This window comes from Colobus angolensis, unplaced genomic scaffold, assembly GCF_000951035.1.
Source record: "Colobus angolensis palliatus isolate OR3802 unplaced genomic scaffold, Cang.pa_1.0 Scaffold307, whole genome shotgun sequence".
NCBI lineage: Eukaryota > Metazoa > Chordata > Mammalia > Primates > Cercopithecidae > Colobus > Colobus angolensis.
The window spans coordinates 1,667,142-1,680,650 of NW_012116344.1; the positions used below are offsets into that span (position 1 = coordinate 1,667,142).

The window sequence follows — 13,509 nt, forward strand, 5'->3', positions numbered from 1 at the left end:
GTCTCAGAGCCCATGTCTGGGTTCTGCCTTCTTCCCTGTCCTCACCTGATGCCTGCTCCCGTACCACCCAATAGCCTCCCTGGCCATTTTTCCACTTCTTAAACGTGCTAAGCGCTACCCCAGACATGACTTTCACATGGGGTGTTAGTCTCAGGAAGGCTCTTCCTCCTCCAAGTTGAAAGCCAACCGTTGACAGCCTCATAATGACTTTGGCAAGACATTTCACCTCTCTGTGCCTTGATTTCCTTCTCTGTAAAATGGGAAAACAGGAATAACCATCTCAAAGGATTGGCATGCGAATGAAGATTCAACACTATTTGCCAAGCATGGAGGGTACTCCTTGGCACGTAGAACATGCTAGACCCATGTGAGCTGTTTTATGATTAGTCATCCTTCAAGCTTCCCCTTACCTGTAGGCTCCTCGGTGAGGAGTTCTCCAATCCTCCAGTGAACACCACCCACCATGTGCTGTTTCCCAGAACCTCTACTTTGATTAATTTTTTTTTTTAATCACAGTTCTGCCTGCACTTTGATTGAGCTAATTTTTTTAGGGTCAGTGATTGTTATCTCTAGACCATAAGCTCAGCAGTGCTGAACATCATACTAGGCAAAGCACAGAAGGTCCTCAAGTCAAATGATTGTGTGAATAATTTGGTGAATCCCAGTGGGAGAGACGTAGGCTATAGTAATGAAAGCTCGAAAGAAAGCATTTTCAGGATCAGGAATATCCTAAATCCACAACCTAAATGTTTACCTCTTTCCTTTCTGTATTTACCAGTTTTATCTTGAGCTCTTGCCACAGAATCCATGTAACAGGCCTTATGTGATTTGCTGTTAGACTTTATTCTTGGGCAGTGGGATAGGGTGGGAGAGAGCGGGGGGCTGTTGGGAAGAGAAGTGACAAAACTTAATGTGCGTTTTGGGAATAACACTTTACCTGCAGTGTGGAGAGTGGACTGGGAAGAGAAGAGCTAAGGCAGAAAGCTGCTAGGATGGCTCAATGTTGTCTGTGGTGGGGCCAGCATGGTGGGGCAGGGGCCAAGACCCTCATGGCTGAGTCGATGAGGTCAGTGGCTATAGCTCACCTGGATTGTGTCTTGCAGGATCCTGGAGCTGCAGGACACAGGGGACCTGGATGTGCTGAAGCAGAAGTGGTGGCCACACATGGGCCGCTGTGACCTCACCAGCCATGCCAGTGCCCAGGCCGACGGCAAATCCCTCAAGCTGCACAGCTTCGCCGGGGTCTTCTGCATCCTGGCCATCGGCCTGCTCCTGGCCTGCCTGGTGGCTGCCCTGGAGTTGTGGTGGAACAGTAACCGGTGCCACCAGGAGACCCCCAAGGAGGTCAGCACCCTGGGGCCTGCCCTCCCTTTCGCAGCCTAGAGGCAAGAGTGTCACACTGGGCTGTTGGGAGGGCAGGTTGTTTCTAGTTAGTATTCACCTGAGTCATCTTGTCTGGAGACAACAGAGTTTTATATTGGGGGATTTTGTTGTTGTTTTATTTTGTTTTTAAAACTAGAGAAGAATGTAGGGGATGTTTTCTTGCTTGAACAAAGTGCTGCAGTGCCAGCCTTAGCCACTAAAGTCCTGTATTTATCTATAGAGCAGGTACAGCGTGGGCAGCGCCAGAGAGCCCTTCCCTACCCTGCCCCGCCCATGTGCCTCCACCCTGACCTGGAGAGACCACCTGTAGGGTAAGAGAGGAGCCCATTCCTTCCTGATTCTCTTTGACTTCTCACCGAGGGCCACAGGGCACTGTTCTCCCAGAGCATCAGGGGATCCCTGTCCCTCCCAGCACTCTTTTCTCCCTATATTCCTCCTCCTTGCAGGGCCCAGCCTCGCCCCTGTCCCTCCTGGGTACACCTAGCCCAGGGAACACTCTAGCTCTGTCCACACTCCAGGTTCTGGGCACACGTCCCTCCCTGTATGTGCCAACTGCAAGTTGATTCTGTCCATCCACACTTCCTTCTTATTGGGTTTGTATTCTTCTGCAAGCTCTTTTTTTTTAATTTTTATTTTTTCTGAAATAAAGCCTTCACCAAGGTCCCCCAGAGACCTGGAGACAGTTCCCCTAAGGGAGGGTGGAAAGGAGTGTCATTTGATGATGATGCTTTGCCAGCAGAAACTACACATCAGCCACACCATCCGCGGGGCTGTCACTCTGTCCCACATAGGCCTCAGCTATGTCTAGAACCACAGCTCTGCTTAGAGACTCTGTGGGTGCAAATGGATGTAAACCTCAAACAGGAAGTGGTAAAGCAACCTGCATCAGACCCAAAAGCACTTCTGTTTTGTTTTTTACCTGTTTTTGTTTTTACTGAAAGCTCAGATAGTACCGGGCAGTTCATTAAATGGTTTCAGAGGAAGGAGGTCTAAGGGGCACAAAAATAAACTGAGCCAGGAAAGAAAAACAGCCAGGAGGACGTAAGAGCTGGCGGGCCCTTCTCAGCCTAATTTCGGGCAGGGATTTGGCACCTCTGGACAGGAAGGGTGGGTCCACCATGTCTGTGGCCTGGGTGTCTGGCCATATCTCACCCTCCATTCGTTGGTCTGTAAGGGCATTCCTGGCAGGTCAGGGGTGAAGACAGGGGTGGGCGTCCCTCACTCCTTTACAGGACTCTGCATTATACCAGGTAGTGAGCTCTCTGTCCTTATGCTGTCTCTTCCCTGGAAGGAGGACACTGCTTAACTCAGTACATCTGCAATATTCGGGGACATCTGTCTTCCTCTCCGTCCTTCAGTGTATCTCCATGTAAGGGAATGTGAAGCTGGAGCCAGTTGCAGCCTCAGTGGCTGTCCTGTCACCCCTGGAGCTCAGAAGGGAAAGAAGGCAGAGCTTTGAGGAAAAGGCCTGAAAGGAACAGTTGATGGTTCTGTCCCGAGCTTCTTTGGTTATTGGAACGTTTTGTATAAAGAAGTCAGTGGGAGGGACAGTGAATTATTCTGACGAGCAGCGTTAAGGAAAGGCCGCACATATCTGACCTCTCCTCATCATGCCAGCCCCTCCAGGTCATGGCCAGTGTGCACCATTCACCTGCTTGTCACCACCCAGGTCTCTATGCACGGAAGCATCAGTGGGCAGCCATGGTGGGGTGGTCCCAAAACCACTCCCAGTAGAACCAAGAAGGATGAGAAGGATGGAAAAGACCAGGCCCCCAAATTGGCCCATGTTGCTCTCACTCTGTGTTGTTTGTTTTGGGTTTTGCTTATTTTCCATAAGTCTTCAGCCTGGTTTCCTCTGTGCAAAGGCCTTTTGTGTCAGGGGAGCAGGGGAGGGTCTCCAGGTGGATGAAAATCACACTGTCAGGAATTTGCCTTCCTGGGCAACAGTGGGCAAGGCTGGGGGCCTGGAGACACAGGTTCAGGCTCAGCCCCAGCCTCTAGCCTATCATCTGTGAGCCACATGCAGGGAGAGCTTGTCCTTTGGATGGGAAGTCATTGTCTGCCTTTAGCCATGTCCCTTCACAATGCCTAGTTTAGTGACGGTTTGGACAATTTCAGCCTGGACCACCCACTGTTAATTGTTGTGGTGTATGTGTGTGAGAGAGACAGACAGAGAGAGAGAGAGAGACTGGTGATTGTTAAAGAAACATAGATAGGAAGACAGAAAAGAAAAGAGAAAAAAATGTAGAGACCAGGAGACCAAGGAATCACCTAGCTGTGAGGAACAGTTCCTTTCTTGCTGGTAAAACATCCTACCTTTTATTCTGGCTTCTGCATAAGTCCAGGATCTCAGTTATGAAATGATGAATACATCAGCCCTGCTTCCAGAATGTGGGACTTCCTGCCCCTGCTGCCAACCTGCTTCCAGATAGGAATGAGGACACATGGAGAGAGGCAGGTTGGAAAAGCACAGCAGCTGCCTGTCCTCCAACCCCTTCTGGTGTTGCTAAGAAGGGTTGCATGGAAATGTTCCATCTTTTTCCTATTTTTATGGGTTTCCAAATTTCAAATGCAATGTCTCCCTTCCTTCTTCCCTCTCTCCCTTTCTTCCTTTAATAAGCCTGCCTCTAGAGACTCGGCCCCTGCCTTCAGGGAGCTTACCTTCTCATGCACAGATGTGGCAGAGAGATGGGCCCAGCAGTCTCCACTCATTGAGCAGGCTGTCCTGCAGTGATCAGCAAGTATCACAAAAGTGCTGAGGGCATCCAGCCCAGCCAGGGCATGGTGGAGTCAGAGGGATTAGGGGTGTGGTTATTGAAGACTACTTGGGGCTCAGAGCTGTTAGAACTGAGCTTTGAAGCATTGATACAAATCCTGGTACTAAAGATGAGACAAGAAGTTGCATTTTGGGCAAGGTGAACAGCACGGAGGTGAACAAAGTCATCATACCTCCTGGAGCTTTAGGGCTGAAGTGTCAACATGAGGAAGGAGATGCTAGCAGGGGAAGCTGGGGAGGGATACGGGACCTGCACCGAAGAACTTAAATGCCAGACCGAGAGGTTTTGACTTTATCATGCAGGGAATAGGAACCAGGAAAGGGCTCAAAACAACAGTCTTTTAGAAGCATATTCTTAAAACCTTCAAAAAATAATGATGGTATTTAATCCAGAACTACTTTGTGCTCCTGGTTGCCCGTGTTTTATGGGGCGGCATTTGCAATTAGGTGAGAGTGTCTGGTTGATCTTTCAATGTTTCATTTTGAGGCATTGGCTATATTTCTTAAGAGCCAGAAACCTGTCTTTGGGTGGAGCCCAAGTTGTGTTTAATGGCTTGCTCTAGGATGTCGTCACAGTTTAGACACCTACTTGAAGAAGAGTGGTAATGTGCGTTCAACCCCTTAATATTCATGTAGATTTGAGCTCATATTTTTTTTAAGGAATCAGACGATTATGTAGTTACCCAATGCAGGTGAATGCACTAAGCTCCATGGATGCAGTAAAGAGCCACCCGCTAGATTTATGGGGGATATGAAGCCATTGCTCTGAGAATAAAATATTCATGAAATAAAGATGAGAACTGCAGAAATGGGAGATGACATGAGGAGTGAGATATGAATCATCCATCACTGGGCTCGGAGTTTGAAATTCTTGCTTTCTGCCTTGCCTGCCCTCCCTTGGCCTGGCTTCCATTGCACACAGGAGCTGGCTGAGGCCAGGGTGGCAGGGGAGCAGGGGGCAGAGGAGCAGACGGCCCCTCTGTTCTGGCTGTGGGCAGCCTCTGTCTGCATGCCCCCACCTACTATGAAAGATTAGATCCCAGAGGCCCTCACTTCTTCCATTCCACACCCTTCCTTGCCTCCACTGCTTTGATGTCTTCTTCAACTGCATGTAAAGAGTTTGCCCTTCTGCACATTTTTCTTCTTCATTTGTGCCAACCCAGCAGTGTTGCATTGAGGATTCAACAAGGGAAGGCATATAAAGTGAATTAAAGATGTACCTGGCCCAGGGTCATGCTTGGTTGATGGTGGCCAAGCGGCTACTCCATCCAAAGGTTCTGGGCTAGGCAATGAGGAATATGAGGGAGACAAGTGACACCTTAGGGCTCCTTTCCTGTGCTGAGCAATCTTGTTAGCCCTCTTCAGTAGTTGAGGAAGGCATCCTTATCCTTGACGAAATCCATATCAGAAGTGAGAAGGGTAGAGATGGGATGTGAACAATGTGTCTACCTCTGTACCCCTGCTGCTTCCCAGGTGCAAGCTTGTCAAAAGGCCAGGGCGCTGTCCTTTCCACTGGGTATGTGCATGAGCCCGTTGGGTTCCAAGGCAGCATTTTCCAGAGGACTTGGGAATGAAGGTTGTGACTTGGTGCTCTACCTGGGGCCAGGTTCCTGGCTTCTGGTTACACATTAACATTATCTGAACCTCAGTCTCTCCCTTCTGCTGGAAACAGCCTAGCCTGAGAACTATGCTCAGGAGCAAATGGCTTAGCATGAGAGTAAGAATAGTGAGTGTGCATATTTCAGCCCACGGCCTCCAGTGAGAAGCCATGGAACACTTACCATACAGCACTGTGTATCTCAAAACCAGATCACTTGGCAAAGCCTCCCCTGCCTGCTGCCACCACTAGCTGCCTCCCTTGCTGGGTGTGCTCTACATTGCCAGTAATTATTTACCTGCCTGTCTCTGCTTCAGATCCACCAGTGCCTCCTCACCTCTGGATTCCCGTCAATTTGCCTTCTCTCTGGAACAGTGGAGGCTCTCATTAAGGGGTGATGAATATAATTGAAGTATTGAGCACTTTCTATGTGCCAGGGACCAAGATAGATGCTTTATCAAGAACATTAGCTCATCTGGGAGTAGGAGCTCAAGCACGTTTATTGAATGAATGAACTAGTCTGGACTCACATAAAGAAAATGTTATTAATGTTAAATTGTTGTGTAATCATTGCAGCTGGATCAATGGCTTTCAATTCTGGCGGCATATCAGAGGTGATGAATTCTGGGGCTTTTTAGAAATACAGATGCTTGGGCCCTGTTTCCCAAAGGGTCATATTAGGGAGATCTGGACTGCCATAATTTCTAAAATCTCCACATGTGCTTCTGATATCCAGCCAATGATGAAAACCTCTGATCTACACCAGCATTCCAAGGTGAGAAGCTACTGGGGTAATGAAATTTGAGTAGAATGAATTCTTACTGGTGTGGGGAGGATGAATTTCTTGACACACTGATGTCATGGAAAAGAGCCCACGTTTTAGGCTGGGTACAGTGGTGCATGCCTGTAATCCCAGCACTTTGGGAGGCCAAGGCAGGAGAATTGCTTGAAGCCAGGAGTTGGAGACCAGCCTGGGCAAAAAAAGCTAGACCTCAGTCTCCACAATTTGTTTTTAATTAGCCAGGTGAGATGGTATGTGCCTGTAGTCCCAGCTACTCAGGAGACTGAGACAAGAGGATTGCTTGAGCCCAGGAGTTCAAGGCTGCAGTGAGCCGAGATTAGGCCACTGCACTCTAGCCTGGGAGACAGACGGAGAGCCTGTCTCAAACAAACAAAAAAAAGGAAAAGAAAAGAGCCCAGGTTTGGGAACCTGGTCTGGTAGATGTGAGCTCTCGTCCTGACCTTCCACTTACTGTGGAACTGCATGGCCTTGAGCAAGCTGCTGTACCCCTAGCCTCAGTTCATTCCTCAGTGCACCTGCTGCTACCACTATGATGTGAAGTCATTGTTGGTTCGCTCTCATTGCCCTCCCTAAAATATCTGTGATTGAACTGATGAGAACTCTTTCTCCTGATGCTTTGAAAAACTACCACCATCTCCTGAGACCATTTCACTTACGTAATTGAGCTCCTTTGTCCTTATCCAGCCAATACTCTCAGACCCCTAGCCCGGCCCGTTGGGGTTGGGTAAGTCTTGGGAACAGCACTGAAGATTGTGTTGGTGGCATTTCTCCCAGCCCTTGGGTCCAATTTAGCACCTGGTTGGTCTCAGTGGTAACAGGATAATGCCACCAACAGCCAGCTCAGTCAGGGGGAAGTCCCTCATCCCCAGTTTTGTTCCTGCCCAACTTAAAATAAGAGCTGTTGGACTCCAAGCAAAGTCTGTTCTAAGGAGTCCCACGTGTAATAGGCTGTTACAAAGATGATAGTTTAGTTAATTACTGTTTTCCAATACACTGTATTATTTCCACATTGGTGAACAGTGGCTTAATTACAGAACTTTATCTCTGCAAGATAATGCCTGGGAGAGGTTCCCCAGTAACCTCTGTTGGTGCATCTGTTGTCAGTTTAATATGGGATGAGAAACACAGAGCTGGAATTCAGCCGGATTCACGGGTAAATACAGTCTGTGAATTTTATGTCATATTCAGGGATGTTTCACCAGGTCAGTTACCTGCAGTAAATTAATGAAGGTAGCAATGTTTCCAAGTCTCTTTTCACAGCTGTCATTACCTGGCCGAACACTGAAACCTTGGGATGATGAGGATGTAAACGGATGTAGTTCACATAAAAAGCCCATTATTTGAATTTGCATAACATAATAGAATGCACCGTCTTGTCTAAAAGATAGATAATTATTCAAATCACTCCTGCCTCTTTCCTTGAGTAGGCTGATTACTCCTGTCTCCTCTTTCCTTGGCTGGAGACACAGAAAGAACAGCCAGACATGACTTTATGAGTGCTAAATCTACGGCCCCAGGTGATACAAGCAGACCATGCTTCCAGAGTTTCCAAACCAGGCAGTCTGTTCTCCGCACCTCAGCTCTGGCTCCCACAGACAGCAGCAGGAGCAGGCAACTTAAAGGACACATTGTGAGACACAGCAAATGGCTGCATTTGTTTTTCAAAAAACACAGGAGTCATTTGCTGCAGTTATACACATTTTCTTATTCAGTTAAACAACCAAAATAAGAGGCTCGAGATGGCACCCTCATCTCCAAGGATTTGTCCTGGTGTTGGAGCTATTGGGAATGATGGAATTTGAGTAGAATGAGGTGACACTGATGTGAAGAGGATGGATTTCTTAATAACCATTTGGATAGGAAACCCCCCTGGAACGTTTGTCCATTTGGTGTAGTCACTTTCTGCGTGTCCTGACATGAGACTTTAAAGGCTAATGATAACTGTAATTGGGAGTTGGTTCCCGCAGCACAGCTTAGCAGTCCTTAGAACTACTTCATCCATCCTTAATTTGAGGCAAGCAAGCAAAAAAAAAATATGAGTAAAATAAACTTAGCCAAGCTCTTTCTTCAGAAATAACAGACTGGCAGGGAACTAGCTATCTCCACATTCAGTCTCAGGGCTGGTTTTGATTCTAAATGCTCTAGTATTACCCAATCCACTCCCCACCGCCGTGTTTACTACTCCATCTTGGCACCTGTGCCCTGCCACTTGACAGTCCACCACGCTCCATCGTTCTCTCCCTCACCCTTCAGTGGTGAAGTCTTCCAGCTCAGAGAAGTGCCTCGCTCACATCTTCCTTCAGATGATTTTGGCTGGTCTGTCTTTCCCTGAAGCTCTCATGTTTGTTTCCCTGGCATTAAGTAGAAACAGTTCTTTCACCTTGTCCCTTACTTCCAACCCCCTACCTCCCTGTGGCTTTCTTGGACAGGAAGTTAATCTTTCCTTCTCTCCAAACTCTGACAAAATGGGAGCATCTCCTGAACACCCTGGGCTAGTGCTCAATTGACTGAGAAAAAGGACAGGCCCTCTATCAACTGCCAGAATCCAGAGCTGAGTAGCCCTGGAACCAAGATACCCGCTTCCCACTTCAATTGAGTCTACTCAAACTTTATTTCTTTTCATCTTCAAAGGGGTCCTTAAAGTCCTGAAGGGAAGTTAGAAGGGAGGAAAAGGGAAGATTATGCAGCTGACTAGTTACTAACTAGTTCTTCCAGTGGTCCCCAGGTTATCAATTTCCCTTCCATGGAAATGAAAGTCTCTGCCAATGAGGGTGACCAGCTTATTCAGCCTTCTCCAAGCTTTGCTAGCTGCAAAGAGAAGAGAAGGTTATCTTATTAAACCCTGAAAGTATCTGAATTCCTCTCTCAACTACTTCAACTTCCAGACTCCCTGGTACTTGTTTTGTGCCATTCACACATTTCAAAATGAGCATGCCTTATAGATACAAATATTCACCAAAATGATTGTGGCACTGAGTCTCGCTAATACAGATGACACTCTATCCACAGTTTAACAGGAGCTCATAGCAGTCCCAAGAATGCTAGAGATGCAGGCTTGATGCTGGGCAGGAGTCAGGGCTTGTCTGGAGGCCCAGCACCCAGACACTAGGAGGACAAGCTGTGGAAGAGAAAGTTTGGCAGAGTCCCGCTGCTGCAGCAGATGAAGCACCCACTGCTTTCTGTCTCTCCGACTCTTTGTTCAGGATTCAGCTTCAATCTTACTGTCCTTATTTGGGTCATGATCTTGTCTCTTTGTCAGGTAACCTGTCTCTTGATAGCCTGTCAAACTGTTATCCAGTGGGGATAGTAACTCCCTAAAAGCAATAAACCATAGACTTCCTTGGGAAAAGATCATTGATGCTGAGTGGCACTAAGCCACTAATACCCTGTATAACAGTTATAAAATATTCCTAAAGTAGTCTTACATGCAAAAATGAAAACAAAGCAGACAAAATAGAACACACAAAAAGGAGCAAAGTTGAACAGAGCTGGCTCCACCATAGTATAAGGTAATTAGGAAAATAACTTGAATTTGGTTTGCTCTATATTTTACAAACCTTTGAAGGAGTCAGCATAAGCAATACATGAACAATATTTATCTGGGCCAAGTAGAAGCCTGGCATTCTCCAGCCAGTCCCCCTGATTTCCCCATGACACTTGCCATGCAGAGGTGATGCTAACTCAGAGATGGTCTCCAGCACCAATGAACTGAGCTCTGCTTGTGTGGGTGGGCTTCAGATCACTGGAGTTGTGACTGTGCCTATGAAGCTGTGCCAGTGGTTTCTGATGTCATTTTCACCTATGACACCGAGCCACATCCCATAGTATCCTCTACTCTGAAACCAGTTGGCTCTCTTGATTTCCTCCTGCCCTGGCATGACTTGTCAAGTTGTCTTGTGGGTGTTGTCAGTTTTCTTGTCCTGGGAAGGATTCTGAGAATGACAGCAGGTGTCTCATCAGAAGCCAAGCTCTGTGTGCCAACCATGAACTCATAAAGGTGTGGAGAGAGCAGTGGTCCCACCTTCTATATGCCAGGGGACATTGAAGCAAGGAGTGAACTGTAGAGCACGTAACTTCCTTGCCTGGGGAACACTGAGTTGACCTTTCTTGGGGGTTAGCCCTGTAATTCATGCACTCCTCTGGTCGGGGCTCATGCCCATCTTTCAGCTGAACTTCTGGGGGTGGAAATCCTCCCCCATAATCCCCAGAGAAGCTCAAAGCAGTCACTGGTATGGCTCTTAGATTCATGTGATTCCTTTGTTTCCTTCTGAAAGCATATTCAGGGCTCCTATATTTCTTAATATTTCTAACTCCTTTGCAAGGTGGACAGGGGATGGGTTGCTTTCTCTGATACAAGATGCCAACATGAGACCACCTGCAGGGGTGCCTGGGAGCTGAGCTTCGGGACTGTATTTCTGTAGGAGTTTGAGGTGAGGGAGAGGTCACCACGTTCCCTGGCCCATCAGCACCCATGTTGCTTACAAAGTCCCTGCAGCTTCAACCTCACCAGGAAGCTCATATGGCTCCTCTTCTGAGCACCAGGTCCTGTGCCCACCTCACTGCAGGGAAGCTAAGGAAGGAGATGACGTCTTCCTTGAGCTTTCAAGCAGTTTGTCTGTCTTTAATTATTCTGACATTGTAGACAAATCATCAAGTTATTTGAAAGGAACAATATTTGTTCTGTTTTGTTTTCTTTCTTAAGCAAATGAACAAACCAAGTAATTTCCTGTGATGTCACCCACTGTGGTGAGACAGTATCAGGTGTGAGATCACCCACTTAGATACCCTTATGAAACCAGAAGAGTCAGCTGACCCTGGGGAAGTCCCATTCCTCACAATCTCCATCCAGGAACCCATGCCGCCTTGCCCTTCCAGACAGGGACATGTCCCCTTCCTTGGGCTGCCTGAGGAGGTTGCACAGGGAGGACCGAGGTCACTGGGTGAGGCAGGGCTTCTCTCTGGCTCCAGGCCTCAAAGCTGCCTCTAACACTCATGGGCCTGTGACTCTGAGGAGTCATTGAACCTTCCTGGGCTTGAGCCTCCTTTTGTATAAGGTGGGGATGATCATACAAAATCTTTTCATCATCGTGAACTCGAAGTGGCAAATTCATGGGGCACCTTAGGGGCTCAAGGACCATTTCCTTTATTCCTGTGGGACTTCTTCTCCTGTCTCTACCTAATCTTCAAAACATCTTGTCCTAAGGGTTGGTTCTGGGTGTGGCAGTGACTCTAAACTGAGTACAGAGGCAAAGCAGGATGCAGCCAAGGCCTGTTGATGGCATCTTTGTTACATAGGGATCATGTCTACCCAATAGCTTCCCCAGATGACTGAGGGTTGGCCATATAATTGAGGGGAGGTGGGAGCCACATGAATGGGATACTCACCCACAGCCCAACAGACTGACCAGGGCTGGTGCCTCCAGACATCCAGAGTTGTAGCAAGCCAGCCTTGACTTACTGTTAGGGCTCCACTTGACCTTCCTGTGCCTTCCCTCCAGGACAAAGAAGTGAACTTGGAGCAGGTCCACCGGCGCATGAACAGCCTCATGGATGAAGACATTGCTCACAAGCAGATTTCCCCAGCGTCAATTGAGCTCTCGGCCCTGGAGATGGGGGGCCTGGCTCCCACCCAGACCTTGGAGCCAACACGGGAGTACCAGAACACCCAGCTCTCAGTCAGCACCTTTCTGTCGGAGCAGAGCAGCCATGGCACCAGCCGGACACTCTCATCAGGGCCCAGCAGCAACCTGCCACTGCCGCTGAGCAGCTCAGCCACCATGCCCTCCATGCAGTGCAAACACAGGTCGCCCAACGGGGGACTGTTCCGGCAGAGCCCGGTGAAGACCCCCATCCCCATGTCCTTCCAGCCCGTGCCTGGAGGCGTCCTTCCAGAGGCTCTGGACACCTCCCATGGGACCTCCATCTGACCGCGCCGCCTGCCCTCCCACCCACCCGACCAGCAGAGCTTTTTAATACAAGAAGACAACAACACAAACCACACACACTCGCACACACACACATACACAGAGACTCTTTCATTTTTCTTGTACATATATGTAAATAATGACAGAATGGAGTGGGGTAAAAGTGTATTTTGAATATTCCCAATTTTCGAAGTCAGTAAAAAAACACAAAAACTGTATGAATGACTTTGTAAATTTTGTTCTATATGAATAAAAAGGAAAATTACTTGTGATCATTCTGAAGTGCCAAAGGAGCCCCCCGTTCCTGGGCCTTTCTGAGGGCAGAAGAGGCAACCAGATAAGAAGCCCCTCTCTGCTGGGGAAGAAGGGAAGACGAGGAGCCCCACATGCCACTAGCTGCCTTGTCCCATAGCTTGCTGCCCCATTTCTTTGCTCCTGGCCCCTCGTTCCTTTTAGTCCTTCAGCTGGATGAAGAGTGAGTCTGGAGCCCGCACTGGGCTCGCCCACTGGGTTGCTGTAGGGTGATCGGCTGTTCTGGGTAGCCTGGGACTGAGGAGGTGCCCTGGATTCAGGGCCGTCCTGTCCTGTCCTGTTCTGTCCTGTCCTGGATCATGCGGGACGAGATGGTCACTGCTGTGTGTGCCGCAGTGTGCCTCTGCCCCATGGGCCCAAGAGAAGCTGACAGTTACCTGTAATTGAGGTAATTGAGGACTTTGATACTGAGCTGTTCTCATCTCTTCCTGTTGGCTTTGTTTCTTATTTTCTTTTCAAAATTAGAAGAATAAAAAAGTGACAGAACATTGGGGGAAGGAGGGCAGACTCCATCATTTCCTCAGGGAGGCTGGGCAGAGGTGGGGTTGATCTGGAAGAAGGTCCATGGGGGCAAGGAGTTGCGAGGTGGGGTTAGTTACATGGACCAGGTGAGGTGGTGGAACAAAAGGCCAGGTAGAGGAAGAATGTTCCCTTGGGTTTCGGCCCATAGTCCTGGGTGAGAGAAGGAAGTGAGGCCATAGATGCAGGGAGTAGA

At 48.3% G+C, this 13,509-nt stretch overlaps 1 protein-coding gene across 1 annotated transcript in view; it reads left to right on the top strand.

The window, feature by feature from the left end:
- Nucleotides 1-12,757, top strand: part of GRID1 (glutamate receptor, ionotropic, delta 1) — a 786,384-nt gene extending 773,627 nt beyond the window's left edge. Inside the window, exons 18-19 of the mRNA XM_011950437.1 lie at nt 1,104-1,344; nt 12,057-12,757. Coding sequence (XP_011805827.1) covers nt 1,104-1,344; nt 12,057-12,485 — 670 coding nt within the window. The 3' untranslated portion in view covers nt 12,486-12,757. The remainder of the gene's footprint in view (nt 1-1,103; nt 1,345-12,056) is intronic.
- Nucleotides 12,758-13,509: the final 752 nt, after the last annotated feature.